Genomic DNA, 25,345 nt, shown 5'->3' on the forward strand with positions numbered 1-25,345 from the left:
TTTTGGGGTACAACATATTATAATCAAATGAACCCCAGAGGGCTACGCCTTGACACACTGCATTTTTGTCACATTGTTAGAGCTTTTTGTGCTAATTTTGTCCAATTTTGTTTCTCACTGAAACAAACTACCGAGCTTAAAGGGGCGTTGCTATCACCTTTATCGACCTCTATTGGCGACCAAAGTTACAACATCGATATAGAACTGACCTCTTCCTAGACAAGTCTCTGCAGAAATCACATTTTTCATAATACTGTCGAGAGGAGTACGCTAGCTAATTAGCAGAGAAATGGCTCGAGGTCGTATATTATATATATAATATATTAACTTGCAAAATTCGGTGATACCTAAAGGGCGCTCAGTAGAGTGCATACCTCCGCCAACCTTTCGACAAAGTTTCGTGGTGTTACGTGAATCCGTTTGGAAGTTAGGAGTCAGTGGATATCAGTGGAATCCCAAGGAACATAAATTAAATAGCAATGCAATGCAATGCAGACACACCAGACATAAAAGCTTTTATTTATACAGGGGGAGTCTCACTGAGAGCAATGCTCTCTTTTTCAGGAGCACCCTGTTCACATTCACACACACACATTCACACCTGGAAGCTGACCAGTACAACCACAGTCTGACCTGCTGGCCACTGAGCAGCTCCACAGGAGCGGTTGGGGTTAAGGGCCTTGCTCAAGGGCACCTCAGTGGTGGTAATGAGGGAGGGGCAAGCGCTGCCTTTTGAATTTCCCCACCCAGATTTATCCTGCCGGTCCCGGGAATTGAACAGACGTTAGCCTATGGCCCCTTTTCCCTAGCCCCTCCCAGGCCCGGTTTTACAGGGGTGCAAAAAACATGCATTGCACCCTTATTTTAATTGTCTGCATGCTCAGTTGAAAAGAGTGGTAAAAAAATATATATATATATAAATATATATTTTTTTAAATAAATGCTGCAGCTGCACACTTACAGTTTAAACTTGAATTATAATTGTTGCTTTTCTTTGTTCTTTGATGTGAATTTAGGGCTTTTTGGCACCTATATGTAACCTTTTAAGGTTGAGATAATTGTATTATCATTATATGGTCCAAATATTTCAGTAAAGCACTTGAAACACTTGAAATATTCTTGCTTGGCTGGTATCATACTTGAAATGATGGTCAAATGCATTATTTTTTAGTAAAATAACATGTCACATTTTGGCCACCCGGGTCGGCCCGTGCATGTGCACCCCTTCCTATCTAGGATGCATCCCTAGTCATCTTGTTCTGGAACCGGCCCTGGCCCCTCCCCCCAACACCACCCATATTCCCCTAGCCACTCCACCTACCCGCCCCTCGAATCCTGACTTTCTACCACCTTCCTATCCCTATGGCCCCTTCCCCATGTCCCTCTCACCACCACCACCACCACCACCACCCACATCCCCATAGTCACTAACCCTACCCGCCCCTCGAATCCCGACTCTCTACCACCTTCCCATCCCTATGGCTTCTTTTCCCTAGCCCCTCCCCCCAACACCACCCATATTCCCCTAGCCCCTCCCCCCAACACCACCGATATTCCCCTAGCCCCTCCGCCCAACACCACCCATATTCCCCTAGCCACTCCACCTACCCCACCCCTCAAATCCTGACTCTCTCCTACCCGCCTTTCCTACTAACCTCACAAAAACGTCCATGACTGAGTGACATTTCCATCTTATGACGGCGCAGCGCTGTGGTAAAAACCTGAGGGAGATTTGCTCATAATAAGTGATGTAAAGCAAACTGGCCACGCACAGCGAGAGCCTTAAAGCAATTACCTCCACTGGTTCATATTTTCCTGTTGCGAGCCAACAAAGTCTCCCCCTTCCCTCAACACCTCGCCTGCTCAGTGAAGTCCTCACTTCATTCTGCCCTTCAGTTAGCAAACCTCCATCAGCCTGTTCAGCTACCTCCTCTCTCAGACAGAGGTGCTTCCCCTCCCAGGCCCATAACAGACATTGAGCTGCCATTATTTCCTCCGGCCTAATCAGGAAGCTGTCACTCAGCATGTCATCCGCGGACATAAATAAATAAACTGCGGACGGGAGAAATTACGGGATAATTATCGCCGCTTTGTCGGAGCGAGGGCGGTGGGCGCGGGGGGGGGGGGGGGGGGGGGTTTGGCTCCTCGGGCTGGCTGAGGTGCTCCAAGATGGTGTGGGATCTGGCCGGGCTGAGAGGTGTCGGTTTTCCAGACTGACCCTGGAGTCTATAATTTTGTAATTTTCTGATAACAGTGCTGAAACGGTCATTTTTAAAACGGCACCGGTGCCTAGACGGTGCTTGAACCGATACATTTTAACAAAAATAATAATAAAAATAAAGTTTTTTATTGCAAATGCAAGAAATTGAAACCTAAGTCAACTGCGATAATTTAACAGTACATAACAGATACAAGACTATAACGGCAAAAATAAATACCAAGTGCAAACTTCTCGACCTCTACAAATGATTATACTTAAACGGTTATTTTGTCCAAATATAAACATGTTTGCTTCTCTGGCGGAATATGACTCCTCTCCTGGCATCATGTAGCCTACTACTTACATTCTAGTTATTAAAAGTGTTTTATGCATTGACAGGTTTTAATAGTTCCTCAAACCGGGCAGCAGCTGTGAACGCTGAAGGAGTGCGTGCCCGTCCGCATGTCCTCGAGTGCCCGCCGCCCGGGTGGGGTCATCAAAAGGGCCTTTCTGTGTGGAGTTTGCATGTTCTCCCCGTGCCCCTGGGGGTTTCCTTCATATAGGACCCCTCACCAAAACATGCAATATCCTGGTCGCTGAAGTGGTGACTCCTCTGGTCCTCCCACGTGCTACAGTATGTCCTACCGGTGAAACTTCCCCCGTCAGGTGAAAAGAAGGGGCTGGCTAACTGCCCATGTCTCGGAGGAAGCATGGAGCCAGTTTTGGCTCTCCCCGGATCGGCAGAGGGTGGAGCAGCAACCAGGATAAATAAATTAAAATGAGCACTAATGGGCGTGGGGGAGGTCTTTGATTGAAACGTTCGTTGCTGCTGCCTGGTTTGAGGAACTATTAAAACCTGTGAAAGGACATTTGGAGTGCTGGCTTTTTCTTTCACTACTGAACTCTTTGCTTGCCCTGCACCTGAGTGAGTTTTACATTTTTTAAGATTTTGAGTGTGCTCGCTACCAGTGAGTTTCTTTTATGCATTGAACCCATCCTTAATTAATTTTCATATACTTTTCACGTTGAAACATCGGTCCCTTTGTATGAACCACCGTTATCGGTAGTGAAAACTTTTACGACCCCGCCTCTTCTTTGATCTGATTGGCTAATCGACCGTAATGTGACAATGACGAGCGGCGCTGCACTATGGCTCCCGACCAAACCCTAATTACCCACCAAAGAAGAAAATGTCAAACAGAATCCCAGTTCAGGCAAAATGTTCATAATATAAAACCAGAGTTTCATGGTGGACTACGGCAGAGCATTGGAAGGAGATCCAACCTTCAACTTAGAGATTCATTATGTTACATTGGATGGCTATTGCCCAATAGCAAAATCCAACATGGCTATTGTTTAAACAAGGGCACTGTAATAGCATTGCCAAGCGGGTAGAGATAGATGGGTATTACTGAGAGGGCCACAGCCATGCAGGCCCTTGAAACAGGTTTCACAAGAGATAAGCCATATTTCAGCACCATGGACAATGCCCCTCTCAGCTTAGCACAGCACAGCACAGCACAGTTTAGCAGAGGAAAGCATACACACATGGCCCAGCACAGTGGCCATGGAAATAGACATATTCTGCTCAAATGTCCCCATTAGTTACAGTACTAATGGATCTGTAGTAAAAAAATAAAAAAAATAAAAAGATTGGATGAAAAATATTACAGCATGAGGTTGATGTGTACTTCAAGGACTAGGCTCATCTGAATATGCTTTAGGGCTGAGCAATATATCAGTATTAAATCAATATCATGATCTGAGCCTAGATATAGTCTTAGACTTTGGATATATGGTGGTATGGCATAAGCGTTGTCTTTTCCTGGTTTTAAAGGCTGCATTACAGTAAAGTGATGTCGTTTTCTGAATTCACAGACTAGACTGTTCTAGCGGTTTCATGATTTGCCTTTACCCACTTAGGTCATTATACCCACATTACTGATCATTATCAGTTATTATATTATTATTCTTTTTCAAAAAATCTCATTGTGGAAATATTTTGTGAAAGCTCCAATAGTCAGGGAAGGAAACCCTGTCTTTGCATTTTATTTTGATCACAGTCTTGTTTTGATAAAAAAGTGTTTGCGACATCTCACATGTGGCTTTGACTTACAACTAAACAATTAATCCACTTCATAGAAAACACAGACAGATATTATGACGTATATCATAATCGCCATTCAGCCTACAAATACAGAGATATGATTTTTGTCTTATAACGCCCAGAGGTCTCCACACCACCAAACAAATCACACCAAGATTGTGTAAAAAGCAATGCGGACTTGTAAGATACTTTGACATGCATGCAGCTCAGGAACGGCAGGCCTAGATGTCATCTTCCCCCAGCAAGCTTTGTACATAATCACTACGACGGATGAAATGATAACACAACACCACCATCATACTTTGCCTTAATTGTATTGGACGAGCAGTCCGATTGGAGATAAATGTCCTCCACTACAAATGGCGTTCTCAATCAGTCTCAAACCCCTCCTCCTCCTCCTCCTCCTCCTCCTCCACACATTCATCGTATACAGTCACACTTCACATTCGCGTTATGCCAATCTGAAGATGTATTCCCGCAAAACCACCCACGGCCTGCCATACTGTGCAGAACACTTTCAGAATGATTACAGCTAAACAGTCACGTCATGGAGAACATATCTGGCTTCTAGCTCAGTATGGATTTTTCAGATGATAAGATATTGTCCAGCGATGGAAGAAATAGATCCTCATCTGTATATTGTTGCATCACTGTACATGGTATCAGCCACAGTAAGCATGGACAGTATGGGGACCAAGTCAACACTTCAGTTTTAACATCCCAGATTGTCAATAAATAAAGGTAATAATAATTAAAATAAAGGCTGAACTGCCGCAGATTCTCTGCCGTTTTTTAATACGTTCTTGTAACTCCCATTACATTGTTATTTTAAAAGATAATGCGACATGAATAATCAGGAATGTCTCATAGACAAATGCACAAGATACATCAGCATCTGAATATTGTGAAACAATTCCACATATCTATTTATGTATAGAATTATATAGAATATGTATAGTGCTTTAATGTGCATTTTTACATCATAAAAAAACACACCCACGTTACTTTGCATTAATTTACAGATTACCCCTAACCTTAACCACCTTACCCCTAACCTTAACCACCTTAACACTAACCTTACCCCTAACCTTAACCACCTTAACCCTAACCTTAACCTTACCCCTAACCTTAACCACCTTAACCCTAACCTTAACCTTACCCCTAACCTTAACCACCTTACCCCTAACTTTAACCTTAACCCTAACCTTAACCACCTTACCCCTAACCTTAACCTTAACCTTACCCCTAACCTTAACCACTTTAACCCTAACCATAACCACCTTATCCCGAACCGTAACGTTACCCCTAACCTTAACCACCTTAACCCTAACTTTACCCCTAACCTTAACCACCTTAACCCTAACCTTAACCTTACCCCTAACCTTAACCACCTTACCCCTAACTTTAACGTTAACCACCTTACCCCTAACCTTAACCACCTTAACCCTAACCATAACCACCTTATCCCGAACCTTAACCTTACCCCTAACCTTAACCACCTTAACCTAACCTTAACCTTACCCCTAACCTTAACCAAACATGTTGGACGTGCCTAAACCTAACAGCTAGCTTATCATGTAACAAACACGTGAAGAAATGCGGTGTCCAATTGTGTGCTATTGTCACATAATCCTTTGATGGTGGAGGAATGGAACCTTCATCGTATCTATGTCTTTGTGACACTGTTGCTTTTCTGTCTGTGCAACAATCCCAGACATAGAAGTTGGTGATTCACAATGTGTGTTTTTTTTATATACTCCGCTACAAGTGACAAGAAGTCAATTAGACTCAATAGAACGACTAATCTGCTTTGCTCTGGCAGAAGAACAGAGCAAAACTCCAAGCCAATGAGATTGACAGGAAAAGGGCCTCATACTTGGTCTGTATAATCGCTTCTCTGTTCATAGACATGTGGCCTTGTGCCCTGCTGCCACTCAACTGTGTGGCTCCCAACATTAGAAATGACAATGTTATCAGTGACGGGCTGAGCGTTCCACTGCCTCCATTGTGCGAGACGGCTGGAGGGAGAGAGCAGCTTAGGTTGCTCTTCCCAAGATAATGGAGGAAGGAAATTAGCTGGGGAGAGGAAGTAAAATGTCAACAAGTGTAGTTAACCGCAAGGTTTGTTATTGTCACTTGTGTGATGTTGGCAGGAGGCTACACAGAAACCTTTGAGGATTCTTAGGTTTTTATGATGTTATAAGTTAGTATATACGACTCAGTGTTTCCCCTAGAAAGATTTTCAGGCCTGGAGGGATATCGCAATGGCATCCCAAGTATCATCATACTATTACGGGATGCGATGCGAACAGTTGTATTATGGGATGTGCGTTTCCCAGGCAATGACACACGTTGACACGTTTTGGAACAGCCCCGCACGCTGGCACGATGCTCCTAAAAGCAAAATGCGTATTGTTTTGAATGATTTGGCATCTTCTATTACTGTCGACACCAGTATTGTTGTATTGTAATAATATGCCATAAAGGTTTATTGAAATTTTGGGGAGAGCAGGAAAAATAATCTGGGGGCATTTTCTTGTTTTCGTCGTTGGCCTGGCGGGCCCGCCAGGCCTGTAGAATGGTAGGGGAAACACTACGTATATATACGTATAAGTAGTATAAGTTAGGCAAATGGTTATTCACGCAAGGACCCCTAAACTGACACAAATTAGACCACGGACCCCCATTTACATTACATTACATCGCATTACATCATTTAGCAGACGCTTTTGTCAAAAGCGACTTACAGTATCACATTTTGTCAACAGTACAGAAACCAACTATGCAACACAATCAATGACAGCGAAGACATTTTGATAGACTAGAGTAGCACTTTGTAGAAAGTAGTTTGAGAAGGAATAAGTAACAACAGTAGTTTTTTTAATGGAAAGATGTTAGTTCAAGAACAATCTGATGTGTCTGATGCTGACACCGTCTTTCTGCTTTCTTAAAAACACCATTCAATGTGTTTCATGTAACCATATACCTCTTGTCTCATGATGTATGCAACACTGTAGTACTGCGTGTTCACAAACAAACGATATAGCGGGTTCTGAATGAGACCTTGGTTGGGTCTCCACATGTTGGTGTATGCTGCTCAAATTCTATAGGAGTACCTGAAATGAAACACTGTTTGTCGAGCAGTAATGCAAAGAAAGGACCATCAGCAAACGGGACACAAAATGAGATTCCCGAGGATAAATAGCCCACGGGAAGGGGAAGCGGCGGGTATATTAAAGAAATCTGTGTTCTGCCATCCATGTCCTACAGCGAATCAACTTATCAGACAACCAGGACCAAATAGAGGAACATCTATTGATGCCGTCCACTTCCACCCTCCAACAGACTCCTCACTCCTGCCTCAGACACAAAGATCAGGCACCACAGCATACTAACACTAGATCCTGCCTCAGACACAAAGATCACACACCACAGCACACTAACACTAGATCCTGCCTCAGACACAAAGATCAGGCACCACAGCACACTAACACTAGATCCTGCCTCAGACACAAAGATCACACACCACAGCACACTAACACTAGATCCTGCCTCAGACACAAAGATCACACACCACAGCACACTAACACTAGATCCTGCCTCAGACACAAAGATCACACACCACAGCACACTAACACTAGATCCTGCCTCAGACACAAAGATCAGGCACCACAGCACACTAACACTAGATCCTGCCTCAGACACAAAGATCACACACCACAGCACACTAACACTAGATCCTGCCTCAGACACAAAGATCACACACCACAGCACACTAACACTAGATCCTGCCTCAGACACAAAGATCACACACCACAGCACACTAACACTAGATCCTGCCTCAGACACAAAGATCACACACCACAGCACACTAACACTAGATCCTGCCTCAGACACAAAGATCACACATCACAGCACACTAACACTAGATCCTGCCTCAGACACAAAGATCACTCACCACAGCATACTAACACTAGATCCTGCCTCAGACACAAAGATCACTCACCACAGCACACTAACACTAGATCCTGCCTCAGACACAAAGATCACACATCACAGCACACTAACACTAGATCCTGCCTCAGACACAAAGATCAGGCACCACAGCACACTAACACTAGATCCTGCCTCAGACACAAAGATCAGGCACCACAGCACACTAACACTAGATCCTGCCTCAGACACAAAGATCAGGCACCACAGCACACTAACACTAGATCCTGCCTCAGACACAAAGATCAGGCACCACAGCACACTAACACTAGATCCTGCCTCAGACACAAAGATCACACATCACAGCACACTAACACTAGATCCTGCCTCAGACACAAAGATCACACACCACAGCACACTAACACTAGATCCTGCCTCAGACACAAAGATCACACAGCACACTAACACTAGATCCTGCCTCAGACACAAAGATCACACACCACAGCACACTAACACTAGATCCTGCCTCAGACACAAAGATCAGGCACCACAGCACACTAACACTAGATCCTGCCTCAGACACAAAGATCAGGCACCACAGCACACTAACACTAGATCCTGCCTCAGACACAAAGATCAGGCACCACAGCACACTAACACTAGATCCTGCCTCAGACACAAAGATCAGGCACCACAGCACACTAACACTAGCAGCACCCTTCCTTCACCAACTGAGCACCTTTGCAAACAAGCCTGTTTTTTGACCTGAAACGGTACATCTGCTCACATTTTCAGAAGTTCTGCAATGGAGGATTCTGCTATGCTAGCGAGCTACAGCTATAGACGGTTTTCACCAGAGCGCAACCCCACAGCACTTCCTTTTTCTCAGCATTCGGCAAACTGCAGAAATTTCCACTCAACATCATTACTTTTGTTTTCGCTGCTCAGCTGTATAGACGGTTTTCACGGAATGGTCAGTCCTGCACTTGAATGATTTTTTTTCTTTTATGTCCATAGCAAACACTGCAACAGGAAATGAGCGGGGGTTCAATTTAGAATGTTTTTGTTGTCAAGTTAAAACCGTCTATAAAGGGGGAAAAAATGAAAAAAATGAGAAGCTTACTCTATTGTGTAAATGTGACTTCCAGGTTTGTCTCAATTGCAGGCCACCGCAACTCACCCAGAGACTTTTGTAGGAAGAGATAAGCTCTAACATCGTTGGTGCAATTCCTACTGGTCATCAATAGAGAGCTGCAGGAATGAGTCCGGAAAACATCGATGCTAACACTCCTGGTTCTTCACTGTTTCTGCCTATGGGATTTTTGAATTGTTTTTTGGCGCGATACTTCAAATGAGGTCTGTGGTTAACGACGCAAGCTTATTCAAACGCGAACCAGTGTTCAGCAGGATAATCTTCACACATGAGGACCACTTTTATGAGTTTTGAAGCTTTTACGTGCTGTTAAAAGGGCGGCTAGCTAGCAAACGGCTAAATGAGACTACACTGTTGAGTCGACGGGGATATTATACGTCAATAACGTCATCACTTCAAAGGACGAACACGGAAATTCTCTTTCCCTCACCTGGTTCAGCCCGGGGTAATCAGTGCACACAGCAGCGCACACATCAACAACACTACAGGTTGAATTGGCTGTGGTGACACTGTGTGTAGTTCTGGATTAGCTTAGCACGAGCTTTTTACTTCTAGGGCTCGCATTTACGCTTCAAAACTCATGAAAGTGGTCCTCATGTGTGAAGATTATCTCGCTGAACACAGGTTCGCGTTTGATTAAGCTTGCGTTGCCCAGAGACCTTATTTGAAGCATCGTGCCAAAAACCCATTAAAAAATCCCATAGGCAGAAACAGTGAAGAACCAGGAAGTCTGGGACTTCCACGTTCCGACTACAAAAATACGTCATCCCTGCGGTACTCTATAGAGGTTGATAGAGGCTATAGACCCTTTCCCCATGCAGCAACCGTTTTGGAGGTGGTAAAGCGGGAAGTAAAGCAGGTGTGACCAATACCATTAATGGTGGTTGCATTCCATTTAGGTGTTGCAGTGCCGGGGCCCTCATTAATGTTATTGGTTACATCTGCTGTACTTCCTGTTTTAACCACCTCAAAACAGGATCACTTTGCCAATTTTCAACCAGCGTATCATTGCAATGTGTGTAGTATATGGAAATGAACAATGTTGACCTTGCCTCCATGTTGCCTGGACTAAGACTTCCCCATCAACATGATCTTTAAAGGATATGTCGGGCGACTTTGGACTAGGGTTGTCAAAAGTATCGATAGTATCGATAATTATCAATACTAAAAATTCGAAATGGATACAATACTCATTTGCAACAGTTTTGATAACATCAGTGCTTTCTTTTAATGATAAATCACTGGTTTGTACCTCCCTATAGCTACTTTCACACATGAACTCCGGATCAGGTGAGGGTTGCTCCCCACTGAGCCTGCCCCGGATGATACGTGAAGTGTACCCTTTCACACATGAGGCATGTTGCATTCACACATGAGTAGCACCTCCGCAGAGTTTGTAAAGTAGAGAGGGGGCGGGGGCGGGGGTGGGGGCGGGGGCGGGGGCGGGGGTGGGGGAATTTGGGCATGAGCACACAATGGGGAGTTGTGAAAACTAAAAATACATAATGGGCGATAACTGCCTAACGTTCACGGCATATAATCGTTTGCGCATAACGTTAGTAAGTAATTAAACAACCCTACAACTCACGCCCAGATGCATCGATTTCCTCGAGTCGCAAGCACTACAAAGAAAACAGGTCTTTGCTATGTTCAGTCCTAAAATGCATCAAACCTACTAGAATTATACAGAATACAGGAAGCTAGACGTTTTTACCTTCAAAATAAAATAAATGTTGTATTACTTAGTAACAAAAAATCAGAATGGTCGACTCACTACGGGTTAAAATTGACTTTTCGAAGGGAGCAGATATTCTTCCAGTTTATCTCTGTTCTGTGTCTTTCAAAACACACACAAAAAAACATTACACGTGCATTTACTTTATTTAATTGCCATTTTTGCGAAGGTTATACCCGGGAGTTTTCGTTTTATACTGCCTGACTTGACGCTATTTGTAATTTGCGGTTCTACCCTTGAATCTTCACAAACGCTGTGTAAACGTTAAATCAAAGACATGAACGCAACCAGATCCAGATACCCTACCTAGCGATGTCCAATACTGGGAAGCGGGACGACCCTCGCATCCAAAAATGCTCATTAAATGTGTGTGCTGTGCGAAGCTATGCAGAAAGGAAATCGGATCAGAGCCATGAGCCTTTCAATCCAGCAACATGTTGGCTGTCGCACACAGAGCAGGTTTGAGGCGCTTCGCGCTTCATTGGAAAAACTGAGACGGCATGATGTTTTTTTGCTTGCTCATTCACATCGACTATTTATATTATAATAATCTGTCACGCCGGCTTTCTGTCTCTGTCCTCATGCACTCTGAGTGCAGCTCAGTGAGTGCAGCACTGGCTACTTCATGGAGCTCTGGAGGGGGGGGGGGGGGACAATCCGCCCCTGTGTGTACCCTGAGCCCAAGACTTACCTCCGGCTAGGAGGAGGCTCGCGGGAGCGCGCATGAGCCACCAAAATTATTTCCCACATACACCGCTATACGGATGCCCTCTAGATAACTCCTGAATTCCAGACATGTGTGAAAGTGGCTTATCATTGGGTATCTGTTGCTTCAACAAGCTAAACGTGTTCTGATGGCTAGAGCAGGGCTAATCTGCTGTCTAAATTCAAAGTTTGATCAGGCCTAGATTATGGAGAAGTGTGCGTCTGTCCGTCCATCTGTCTAACTTTATTTTTATGCCTTTTGATGTGTCGTCATCCCCCCTTCCCGTGGTATCGAAAATGGTATCGAGTATCGATATTTTCCTGGGTATCGGTATCGAAGTAGAAATTCTAGTATCGTGACAGCCCTACTTTGGACCTATACTTTGTCTCTTACATACCTGTAGTACTTGGACCATAACACATTTGATTACCAGAGACGGGGGGGGAGGGGAAATTCTTTCTTTCTTTCTTTCTTTCTTTCTTTCTTTCTTTCTTTCTTTCTTTCTTTCTTTCTTTCTTTCTTTCTTTCTTTCTTTCTTTCTTCTCTTTTGTTCTTTCTTTCTTTCTTTCTTTCTTCGGGTAATCAAATGTTTTATGGGCACAATTCATCTCATAGCTAGTTGGCTTGTACTGTATACGGATTTTCTGAAACATCAATGGAGAAATTAACGGGAAATTCATTTCTAGGAAGCAGAACCTCCAGAAAGTGGGGGTCACTGTTGAGCTCTATACTACAGGTACTGTATGTAAGAGACAAATTATACACATACCTTCTGCCATTGCTTTGCAGATGACTCCTGTGGGGGGGGGGGGGGACAGAAAATAACTATATTAATATAATATAATAAAGACGTGGCGCACAACGTCTAGACTGCTAAATCAGAAGACAGGCTTCACAAATTCCACAAAATACAGCGTGAGGATTTAATTTGGGGGAAAGGGGCTTATGAAGCAACAAATCATGGCAACAAATCATAGCAACAAATCATAGCAACAAATCATAGCATACATTTGTTGGCCACTGAAGCATCTCAGACTGCAGAGCATCAAGTCAGGAGGGACATTAGCCTATGTCACCCTCTCACAGCCTTCAGGGAAGCCCATCAAGAGGGAGAGGGAACGCGGACAGCAGCCATCAGCGCTAACTAGCGACTGAGCCGACAGTGACAAATGGATTTGGGAGGCTTGCTCTGGTGCCAGAGGCGAGATACAAGCGCAGCCTGAGAGGGAAAACAACTGAAAACAACTGTCACAGAACTCTTTGAGGGGCCCTAATGCAGATGGATCCCATCGATTTCTTGAACATTGCCGGCAGCACTGCTCTCCTCTCCTCTCCTCTCCTCTCTTGTCCTGCTCTCCTCTCCTCCCCTCTCCTCTCCTCCCCTCTCCTCTCCTCTCCTCTCCTCTCCTCTCCTCTCCTCTCCTCTCCTCTCCTCTCCTCTCCTCTCCTCTCCTCTCCTCTCCTCTCCTCTCCTCTCTTCTCCTCTCCTCTCCTCTCCTCTCTTCTCCCCTCTTCTCCCCTCCTCTCCTCTCCTCTCCTCTCCCCTCCCCTCCTCTCCTCTCCTCTCCCCTCCTCTCCTCTCCTCTCTCCCACACCAACTCCTATTTTCTCCCCCGTGAAATGACATTTGGAGACGTGTCGAATGGGGACCCTGACGGGCGAGAGGTGTGACATATTGGTAGGCCCAGGGAGAAGGTGATGAGATGGTGGATGTGAAGGGACTGAGAGAAGTCACCTGGAAAAAAGACTTTCTCGTCACATCGGATGGGGGGGAAAAGCGTCTCAGGCTATAACTTCTCCTAAATTAAAAGCGAAAGTTGTTTTGTGAGTCTATTAAAAACGATAGGGCATGCATTCCATAGTTACGCCGTCCCAAATCAAATAATGGGATCTACAGTGTGGTGGTATTGTAATGTAAATCTAATTGAAGGTTTGACAAAAGAGAAACCAAACTCCTGACATTCTAACTGTGATTGTGTTTGTGTGCGTGAGAACAAAAGCAAGCTGGCTCGATTCAACAAGCTCACTGCTTGACCTTTTCAGCTTGACAGGTACAAATAGAAAAGGAATGCGATTCACCTGCAGGTCTTGGGAAGTTTATTTTTATTTATTTATTATTTTATTATTTATTTACTTATTCAGGTTTTTGGGGCTGGATGGAAATGCGACATTTGCAGGATTTGGATTGAGACCAAATCACACATACGACTCAGAAATTAATGACAGAATCCCGGAATCACCGTTCAAGTCTGAATCATGCTGCAAGCAAGTAGATGAATAAGCCAACACGCTACACTGCACGAGTGTAGCGATTATTTTTTTGTAAAGCACCTTGAATTGCCTTTGTGTATGAAAGGTGCTATATAAATAAAATTTGACTTGACTTGACTTGACTTGACTACACTGCAAAACAGAATTCAGATTCAATTTCCACCTCCTTGGGGATATGTGTGAACAGGGATGTACTGGTAAATGAAATAATGGGTAAACTATATGGTCGTAATGAGGCAAACAACCACCATTAAAAACACAATGCAATAAGAAAAGCATTTGTTTATGCATTTTTCCTTGAAAGAGCCTATCCACAAATGAATTGACGTGACTTAGATGTATACTATGAATTTATGTCATGAAGATTTATGTCAAACTCCAATAAATAGGTACAGGGCCCGAAATTAACTTTTTGACCCACCGGCCAGTGGCGGGTAGATGGAAAAAATCTACCCGCCAAGCATATTTCTTACCGGCCAAAAAAAAAAACACATTTTTGTGTCACATATATCCATATATATCAATTTTTTTCAGTACATTTCAAGTAGATAAGGTATTACGTTGAAGAATACACACTTAAATAAGAGGGCAGAGTAAAATTTGAAGCAAATTATTTTAATATATTGATTGATGATTGATTAATCAATAGCCTACATGTCAAGTCCATCTTATCAATACATGTCAAGTCAATCTTGAGCTTAAATTGTTGCAAAAAAAAACAACGCAACTAAAAGTAATAACTGCGACAGTCTCAGTGCAGACAGCACACAACTTGGGCTACACACCTTTCTCTCCCACTCCACACCTGGCACCTGCGTTAGCTCTCCTGCACTCGTTCTTGGCTCCGCTTCGGCTTTATTGGTGGTAAGCATTTTGATTCATCTCCTCATCATACTCGCTCAATGAATCAATCGCTCGGCAACAAGCGCGAGCGATTGATTCATTGATTGATTCGCCCGATGTAGGCTGTCAATTTAGCAGAGGTTAAAAGAGCTTCTTACCTCCGCTAAATTGACGACTGCATTCCATTCCCCTCCAGTCATGTTTGGTAGCCTATACGGACGGCAGAGCCAGAATGAAACAGTCTCACAAAGCACTCGTGCCAGCTGCGCAGCAAAACACACATAACTATTATCTCCTCATATATACTGTATCATACGAGTGTCGGCAACAAGTGCGAGCGATTGATTCATTCATTTATTGATTCGCCCGACTGAACACGGAAGAAAGAGGGTGTGACTTTGGCACTCTATATAGGCCAACTGCACCAGTGCTGCTAAACGACAGAAAAGAAATGAATGAAAAAATGAATAAAAATTCTGCGCTGCTTCTCAAGGACACTTGGTGCATCATGTGCATGGGCCATGTCTGTAGCATTTTCACAGGCACTGTGTGAAATCTTTATGACGGCTTTAATTTGCCGTGTGGCCGTGGCGGTGGCTCCGCGGGGCAGGGCGATACGCTTGATAAATTCTGCACGCTAATGCAGGTCACTTAACCAGCGGACCCCCCGCGCAGACCCCCAACCCCCCCCCCCCCCCCACACACACACACCTAATCAACCCTGATACACCTCCACAGATCAGTGGTGCTGACAGCAAACTATTCAACCCGCTGTAGTGTAGTGTCCTCTTCTCTAGGGCCCGGAGAGAACTGTCCGCCTTCCCAAAGGTAAAACAACAAAGTGGGTTTATCTGCTTCCAACACTGCCGTTTCCACAGGTCCTTGAAAGTTTGTGAATTTCAGGAATAAAATCCGTGGAAGTTTGTGAATTTCAGGGGAAAAAGTCAGGGCCTCGAAAGTTTTTGAAAATAGACATTCGTCATTGAAAGTGCTTGAATTTACCTATATATTTTGTGCAAAAATAGAAAGTTCTTTTGATTTTTCATTACTTAACGTTGGTAAATAGGTCAACGTTCCGCTGTGTGCACGTGTGCGTCCTTGTTGCATGCATCACCTGCCTGGAGAAAGTTGATTCATGTCTCACTATATCGTACTCTTGAGTCAGGCCTCGCTCACAGAGTTGGCATGCAGCCTCTCCTCTCTCTTCCCAGAGGGTTTTCTATAGTCCACTTCACTGGCTGATTACAACTCAGCTCACCTGTGCTCTGCTCCACTCTGGAGCATCTGTGGGCTCCTCCACTCTGGAGCTCTCCATGGTGCTGAACCCGATCTGGAGGCATTTTGGCCACTAATTAGCCATTTTTGGCAATTTGTTGGCCCTAATTAGCTAATTAAAAAATCCAGCTCTGTTAGGTCACCCGCAGGGCTGCTCTTTACACTTCCTGAAAGATTCAGCGCGATCGCACGTACAATGGCATAGCTGTGGCTGGACACAATCCTGCTCACTCACTCACTCACTTACTCACTCACTCACTCAGTAGGTTTACATGCACAGTTAAGTCGAGCTATGGTTATAGCTTGATTAGGCTATTTACTTGGACTACTGTCCTTGTCCAAGTATATATGCACGGGTGGGAAATCGATTTTTTTTATGGAATCACGTTGCCTCCGCTACGATATGTGGCGATATGCAGGCTCGGCCAATTCTACTCTTACAACTGTAGCAAGTCTCTTAATAATGATAAACCATTCAAATGCAAGGATGGTCACATAACACAAAGCTGCCCGTTGTGAGCTCAGTACAGTTGAAAGTAAGATATTCCATTAAAAAAATATTTTTTCTAGACACAGATTTAGCTACTGAATCAACGGACTTCACATTTAGCTTTAGCTAATCGCTCCCAGGCCGCTAACATAACAGTTTTATACACTGTTCGACTTCCGGGTCAAAGAGCGTTAGGGCATGCGCTGATCCAGGTCCAGTCCGACTAGCCTGTATACATGCAGGAGTAAATCGACTTCCAATCGCATTATCTGGGTGTGTTAGTCAGACTTTTATAACATTGATTTCAGTCGAGCTAACATGTTTACATGCATTTCAAAAGTTGGTTTTAGGCGGACTAACGCAATCATTTGATTTTTTTAAGTGCATGTAAACGCAGGGCCGCTGCCCCTTACATGCACACAACGCACTGAGCGTAGGGCACCAAGTGTCGTCTAGGCCTAGGGGCATCATCCAGAACAGGAATACCACGGTCAAACAGACGGGGTGGTTGCCCCGCAGTTTGGTAATGCCCCTTCTAAAAGTAACTCTCCACACGGCCAGTTTGGCATTTTTGAACTGGTCACGGTGCCCCCTTAAAAGAAAGTTGCGGGATCTCCTCGTTAATTACATGCGACGCAGTAAACAAACTCATGTTTCCCTCATCACCAGTCATGCTGGACATCAGTACAAGTGCGAGATTCCTCTCATTCCTGCAAATATGTAACATAGCCTACATAAATAGTGTTGTGTAGTGGAAGCGATCATCTTGCTCTATACTGACCAGAACGGGTGTTGTTCAAACTGAACATTTATTTCTTCAACATGCTGCAGCAGAAAGGGAGATAAACAGCGGACTTTTCAGTCCATTTTGCGAGACACTATTTTCGTAGTTAAGCTACTTCCCTGCATAGCGCAGATACTTCCTTCTTGGAGTTTAAAAATAAAGCGCCTCTGCTTGTAACATGAAATAATTCAGGCATCTCAAGTAGCCTAAAACATAATGAAATTACTATTACCAGATTTCTCAATACATACACACACACGCAAAATGAAAAAATGTAGAGCACCCAAATGGCCAGCAGCGGCGCTGTGTACACGTACTGACTCACTCCCAAATAAACCAGAAATGCAGATAACAGGCTGAAATACCTGAATGCTTATAGATTGCAATAAGCTATTTTCCAAGTCAGCATCAAGACTGTGTTCTAGTCTACTCTGTCTACTCTGAGCAACTTTCCCAATTTATTCTCACGCTTCTCCACTGCTCCCCTGGCACACACACTCTCATTTTCATTTAACACCATCACAGGTAGCCCTGGGCCTGGAAATTGCTACTGACTACATGAAAGCTCTGCTCCAACCATGAGTGACGCAAACGAGCAAGAATGTATGTGTTCCCAAGAGAGTACCAACTTCTTATCCTTAGATATTTCAAATAAGCTATGACAGTGGTTTTAGCAGGTGGGACAAACAAACAAACTGTAACGTGATCCAAGCAACTGTCTCATTCAAGTGGAGGATGCCATGAACGACCTTATTTATTTAATACCTATTTGTCACAGCAGTTTTGAGCTGGGGATTTCCTCTGTGCAAGTTGGTTTTGAGAGTACCGTAAATTCCGGACTATAAGCCGCACCTTTTTTCCCGTTTTTTGGCCTTTTTTGGCCCCTGCGGCTTATATAACGGTGCGGCTTATCTATGGATTTTTTCAAAAAAAAAAAAAAAAAAAACTCTCTTTTTTAGCACTCTTTCTAACTATAAATCCTATATAACTATAATAAGTTTTAATTTCCTCTCTTGCCCTCTTTTCACCACACTGTATGACACTGTATGACACTGTGTGCACTGTAAAAAACAACACAGGTGGTGTTGTGTTATGTTGTTTTGTTGAAATGTTAATAAATGGGAGCTTCCTCAAACAGCCATCTCTTTCCCGACAATCCCCTCTGTGCATGAACCCTTACATATGGTAATTAAACATTAAAACACAATAAAAAAAAATAAAAAAAAATACCATTAAAACACCCGCGGCTTATAGTCCGGTGCGGCTTATATAAGAAAAAAATAGTCAACTTTGCAGGTGCGGCTTATACACCGGTGCGGCTTATAGTCCTACTGTGCCAGTCCCTCTGGATGGAGTATCAGCGAAATACCTAAAATGTCAAACGTAAATCCCTCTTGGCCTGCGTGACAGACAGCTGCCCAACGACGTCCTCTCTCCGAAGTTAAACTGGGGTGTGACTGAGGCTTTTTGACTTTGGCCGCCCCGAGGGAAGTGCGCCCGGGCTCAGTCGTGCTCCCCAGGGCGCAGTGTTCCTCCTGAGGTCTCAGAAGGACGGCGGCAGAGGTTTCTGGTTCTCCTTGCGTTCAGTGACTCTCCTCCAACCCCATTCGCTCTGCATCACTGAGCCCGCCGCGCACAACAGATGGCTATCGCTGTACGCCTCACCCCAGTCAAGGCCGGGCCACGTCCTCCGCTATCTCCCAGAGAGAGAGAGAGAGCAAGAGAGGTAGAGAGAGAGAGAGAGAGAGGGGGGGGGGGAGCTGGGGGGTAATGTTGAATTTCACACCCCACGGCATCAGGATTAGTGAGACCAGGGGGTGACGGACAGCCGGGTGGGGCGGAGTGGGAGGAGGGGGGAGGGCAGGCATTATGGTTTCGACTGATATGAATTTTTGAAGGCCGATGCTGATGCATAACAAGTGATCTGTGTCTTCTTGATATCCCAACTGGATTTCAACTTTGAGATCAAGGGGGTAGCTCCATTTGTGAAAAATGAAGCCAATGCCAAAGTGCCTTAAACCTGCATTATTTATAGTGGCCAGCAGGTGGTGACGCCACTGGTTGCAAAAAGAAGTCCGGTTGTATAAGAAGTCAATTGGAAAATGAGCCTACTTCTCACTTGATTTATGACCTCAGTAAACACTTTGCTAATGAGTTTATGATCTCAATCACTAGTTTCAAGTCTTCTTCAATACAGCATGATGTTCGTTTTGTAGATTATGGTCCCATTTAGGGTCAAATAGACGATAAAGCAGACTATGCTTTGGAGCCTCGTCTTTCAACTTCCTCATCCTGAGAGACCCGGTTCGCCTCCCGACGTGTTCCGTATTTAACCCTAACCTTAACCTTAACCATGTCATTTTTGTTGCCTAAACATAACCGACGTGGTTTTATTTGCGTGACATTTTCAAATTAACCAACATTTGTTTTCAACCGGACACTGAGGTTCGACAACTTCCGAGCCGTTATGGTGAAACTACAACATTTTGTGCTGTGTGGACCAACGTTGATAATTCACAATTATTTTGGAGATGGCGTTGATGGAGGAGGAAGCTGAGAGAGTGGCGCTATACCTCCTGCTGCACCTGTCTGAAGGGGCAACTTGATGGACGACGGAGGAAGAGGTGGATGCATTTGTGTCAGAGCCCGCGGGCGAAGCTCACAAGCCAGAAGAGCCCGGCGGTTTCGCTGGAGACTCCGGTTATCAGCAGAGCTTCAGGCAAACCAAACACACAAACAAACCATGTCTTGGTGGATGAGCGCTGGGAGGAGGGAGGGCGAGGCGGAGCCACGGTTGGGTCATAACGGAATACATGTTTTCAGATCGCAGTATTTAAAGTGCAAAATATGAGTGACTGTATTCCATTACAGTTACATTTTAAACTGGTGATATTCTGAATACAGTTACGTGTCTTTAAAAATAGATTACTTTAAAGGATTGCTTTGTTTGTAGAAGGAGAAGAAGAAGAAGAGGGCGAAGAAGAAAAAGAAGAAGAAGAAGGTGAAGGTGAAGAAGAAGAAGAAGAAGAAGAAGAAGAAGAAGAAGAAGAAGAAGAAGAAGAAGAAGGTGAAGAAGAAGAATCTCACCACCCTATAATTGGAGAGTGGGATGGCATAGCCTGGCACTGTGTGGCGCACAACAACTGCTACAAATGTTGAGCAGGCGAGGCCGCGCAGCCGGCAAGCTGCGTGAGCGAGCCCGCGAGGGAAACCAATGAGCAATGAACCAATGAGCGATGAACCAATGAGCGATGAGGAGGAGGAGGAGGACGAGGACGAGGACGAGGACGAGGACGAGGCACGGTAGGCTAGAAAGGAGCGCACTCTGTTTCATCCATAATATAATAATCCATCCATGTATGTACTGTAGGCATTCATCCATTCGGAGTGACGCAGGCAAATGATTTTGAAGTATTCCAAAAGTAATTCAAAGTATTTAGAATAATATGTTAGAGCAATCTAATGGAATATGTTACAAATTATATTTTAGGGCATGTAGTCAGTAATCTGTAATGAAATCGGTTTTAAACGTAACCCCCCCCCCACACACACACACACACATACACACACACACACACTGAGTGGGGAGGGGCGGAGGGAGGCGCTGTATCAGCCCCAGCAGATCACAGAGTGAGCGGAGGCTGTTTGCCAGACAGAGATCTGCCGACAGACAGACAGACACATCCCTTAGCGCAGGCAGCGTGCCGAGCACGCATGGCCGACCACATCCGCTCCTACGCCGTCTGAAATTCACTTTCGCTCCCAGTAGATTAAACTCACACTTCAGTTCATCTCACAACAGCCCGCTTAGCAGGGACACGGCAATGAGATTGTTTTTTTTACTCTCCCCTACACGTTTTTAAAGTAACAATATGGTCGATCCCGCTTTCCCGTGAATTACAGTTATATGCGAAATTGAATATTCTCAAGTGGGATAAAGAGCTGAGAAACCACATGCGATGTGAGTGCTGTGTTGGCTTTTTATTGAGCTATAGGGGGGAATTTGAATGAATGTGAGGATTAAGTGCACTTGATGTTTCCAGCCAGTGAAAAATATGAGCAGACTTCTGCAATCATGCACAAACTCAATGAAGCAGGATGTAACCGAAAATTACTTCAGCAGAAGCCTATTACTGCTCTCTGCCTGCAGGGGACTCAACGCTATCTCAACACAAATATGCAACTAGGCCGGGAGACTTTCTCAGCTCAAAACTCTAAATATGCTGTGTGTATCCACTGTGTCACTGTTCAATTGAATGCTTTAGGTTGGAAGGTGTATCAAATGCATGCTGTCTTAAATAATGTCACCCATCCCATCAATATGATAGCCTACTATGATATCAGCCAGTGGTTTCTCTGTTCATTCTGAATATTGTTTTCTACAGCATTTTGAGATTTTTCGAAGTAATTTGCATATTCGTTATTATTATTATTATTATTATTATTATTATTATTATTATTATTATTATTCACAAGTAACTTTTGGTGCCGGTGCACTACGGGAGCATGGCGTGTACTGTAGTCAATAATGGCATTCAACCAGCAGGGGGCTCTCAGAGTTGATGCTAGGTCTGTAGTAGCAGTATTAGTAATAGTTGTAATACTATACTACGGTATACTAATAAGTAACTTCTGAATTTTGCTGACAGCAAAAGCACGGAGAAAGTTGGACTCAGAATCGTTAACAAAGAATGTATGTTTTCGCCCCCGTCTGTCTGTCTGTCTGTCTATCTCTCTGTCTCTCTCTCTCTCTGTTTGTCTGTCTCTCTCTCTGTCTGTCTGTCTCTGTCTGTCCATGTCTCTCTGTCCATGTATGTCTGTCTGTCTCTCTAGGCTCTTTCACACCGGCCTTGAAAGCCGAAAAATGCACGGAAAATAGGATTAGCGCCTCCGATGTGAAAGTCGTGAACGCGCTTTGGTGGACAATTGTTTTACGCCTTTTGTCCCGCGACGGGAGGTAGTAACAGCGCCGGGTTACCTGGCAACCCGCCTCCACTTGAAAGGTCGTCGCAGCGAGCCGGAAAAGGTGCGAATGGTCTGCTCGTTCATAAAAAAAATTACAGGGGAAATCACCTCATGTATCGAGAAAGTGCACGAGTGAAAGTAAAAAAAGTAGCCTATACAATCATGACTGCAGGGACGCCAGGAGGAATGCTCCGTGCGGTTAGGCTTTATGCTCAAACGATGTTGACATTAGTAGGTAGGCTACAATTAACGGATATAATAATAAGCTTCAGAGGGCTATAGCTGTCTGTGGCGAGTTGGTCTGAGGTTATTCCCTCTCGAAATCAGCTCTGTGCATTCCCTTACAAAAACTACTAACGAGTCATGTGCATTTATAGCCTATACTATTCCCCCGATGAACGTTATGCAGACTGCAGCTGTTTGATATGCGGGCGGTCGTGTATCGTTCCAATTTTAGTAGGACACCATATCGATCTGCCCGCCCACCATGCGAGTGCACTATCCTCCCTGCTCAGCGGACTAGGAGGGAAGTCTTGTTGAATGAATTCGTTCATCATACAGTAGCCTAGGCTACACTAACCTATGAAAATATACATTTGGGCTAGGAGGAGCAGGAAATCCCTCCGCTCGCCTTTCAATCCGGGAGCAGGGGATTTCACCTGAAAGTACACAGCAGCACGGTAATGTGGCCGTGCTGCTTGGCTCGTGTGAAAGCAATTTCTGTGGCGAGGCGGCTGGCTTTACGGGACTCCTAAATGGCAATTTTTGCGCGATCTGTGTGTGAAAGAGCCTTCTGTCTGTCTGTCTGTCTGTCTGTCTGTCTGTCTGTCTGTCCCCTCTGAAGTGAACCGAACTCTCCTCGGTAGCTGGTCTGAGTTTGGTTCCCTTCCAAATCCCTGTTGTGGTTCACTTGTGTGCACATAGTGTGAACACAAAGCGCTCCAGGTTCACTTTTGTTTCACATTTTATTTTTAATTTTTGTCAGAACACACAAACAAAACAAAACAAACGAGCAGGCTCAGACACAGAAAAAGAAAAGAATGAAAAGGCATACATACATCATCGACATTCAACATTACAACATGGTGCTACCAGCTGTGTAAGGTGCTAATATGTGCTTGTAGGAGATGTTGTGCATGGGATCCCACACAAAGGGTCTATGAGAAATAAGCGGGGTGAGTCATCCGTCATCCCTAACCTCATCGAGGTAGGCTAGAAACGGGTCCGAGACAGTATGTTTTTTAAAGTGAGTAGGTCCTCAGGAACCTGAGTCTCTCCATCTGTATAACATACTGTAGTTCATGTCCGTCAACCACAATTGAAAAGAAGGTGGAGAGGGGGACTTCCATTCTATCAGAATGAGTTTTTTTGGCAACAGTTGTCCCCTGTGTCAGAGACTGTTGCACAGCTGTAGGGAAGTTCAGAGAGACCTCCGAGCAGCCGAAGATGGTGAGTTCTGCCTCCGGCTGAAGGCTTATGTTATAGGCCTTACTTAGAGTATCAATCAAATATTTTGGCCCAGAATCCCATCAGTGAAGGGCAGAACCAGAAGGCATGAGACAGAGTGCTCTCTGACACCTTGTGCAACTTATGCTTAGAATAGTGAAGACGGTGAGCGACTTTTTAAATGGGATCAGGTGGTGTATTAACTGAGCAGAGTTGTATCACAGACAGACTCCTACCTCATTTAATGTCAGATACATTGTAAGTCAATGCCCTGCCACGCTTCTCTAATCCTCTCAGTAGAGGCCATGGTGCAGTTGTCGAAAAAGCCATGTTCATTTGGGAGCTCTTTAAAGTCATGAATCTTGGATCGAACATAATCTCTGACTTATAGGTAACTGAGCCAGTGCGTGGTGGGCAACTAAAATTTCCTCTTCAGAAGATGAAAGGATGCAAAATGACCATCTATGTATAGGTCTCTGATGGAAATCAGCCCCTTCTCACTCCAGGCATGGTAGGTTTTGTCTGACAGTGAAGGTAAAAAAAAGAGTGATTGGTGTGTGGACAGAAACATCTGGTAGATTCAAAACACTCCTAACTTGGTTAGTTTTTCATAACAAAGCTTACATTTTGTAAAGTCCCCAGCTTCTCTAGCTTAGAAAATAACATGACTGGCAGAGAGGAGTTGGCAATAGAGCTGGCCTCCATTTTCGCTCCAGGTTCACTTATCTAATTTTTGGCTCTTTGCACGTAACAACTTCAGTGTATCGCCTGAGTCCTACCTCTTATGCCTATGTGCCTATTTGCTGTTTACTGATAGGCTTAAGCCAACTCTGTGTTGCTAACAGAACTTAACATACCTACGTTGGTTTAATGTAGGCTAGCATAAAGTATGCTAAGGTTTTGAAAGATGAGTTTCTTTTATCCAATACATACAATATAGTACACGACAAGTATAAGAACAGCCATCTTGTTCCAAGTGAAAACTGAAAACTACTCATGATTCAAAGCAGTAAAAGTCTGAGCTCCAGTGGAACTACAGTACTGTATGTATAGTGTGAACAGAAAGAGGACTGAGGCCCCATCAGAACTGAAGTGGACTAGATAGAGAACTGAGTCCTCTTTCAAATGAACTGACGATGTGAAGACAAAAATAACAGTACCTTTTCTGTTGGTCCACTTTATTTCTTTTTTTGTTTGGTTCCTTTAAAGAGGACTATTATGTGAAAAGACCCTAACAATTTGTCAGTTTGCTGGGGACCCCTGGTGGTCCCCGGACCACAGGGTGAGAACCACTGGGCTGCACAACAAACAGATCTGTTTAGGTCAGTAACCTGCCCAGATACATCCGACCTTCTCTGCAAAAAACTATCCTGTCCCAAGCTTCAACTCATGCAAACAAACACCATCCTCAGCATCCTTTCCCAATACAATAGACTT

At 44.3% G+C, this 25,345-nt stretch overlaps 1 protein-coding gene across 1 annotated transcript in view; it reads right to left on the bottom strand.

The window, feature by feature from the left end:
* Positions 1-12,613, bottom strand: part of LOC310772817 (double-stranded RNA-specific editase 1-like) — a gene marked incomplete at its 5' end in the record, with an annotated part of 33,225 nt that extends 20,612 nt beyond the window's left edge. Inside the window, one exon of the mRNA XM_083632748.1 lies at positions 12,604-12,613. Within this exon, the coding sequence (XP_083488874.1) occupies positions 12,604-12,613 (10 nt within the window). The remainder of the gene's footprint in view (positions 1-12,603) is intronic.
* Between the last annotated feature and the right edge of the window lie 12,732 nt (positions 12,614-25,345).

Source organism: Poromitra crassiceps (genome assembly GCF_964638095.1).
Source record: "Poromitra crassiceps genome assembly, chromosome: 3".
Taxonomy (NCBI): Eukaryota; Metazoa; Chordata; class Actinopteri; order Beryciformes; family Melamphaidae; genus Poromitra; species Poromitra crassiceps.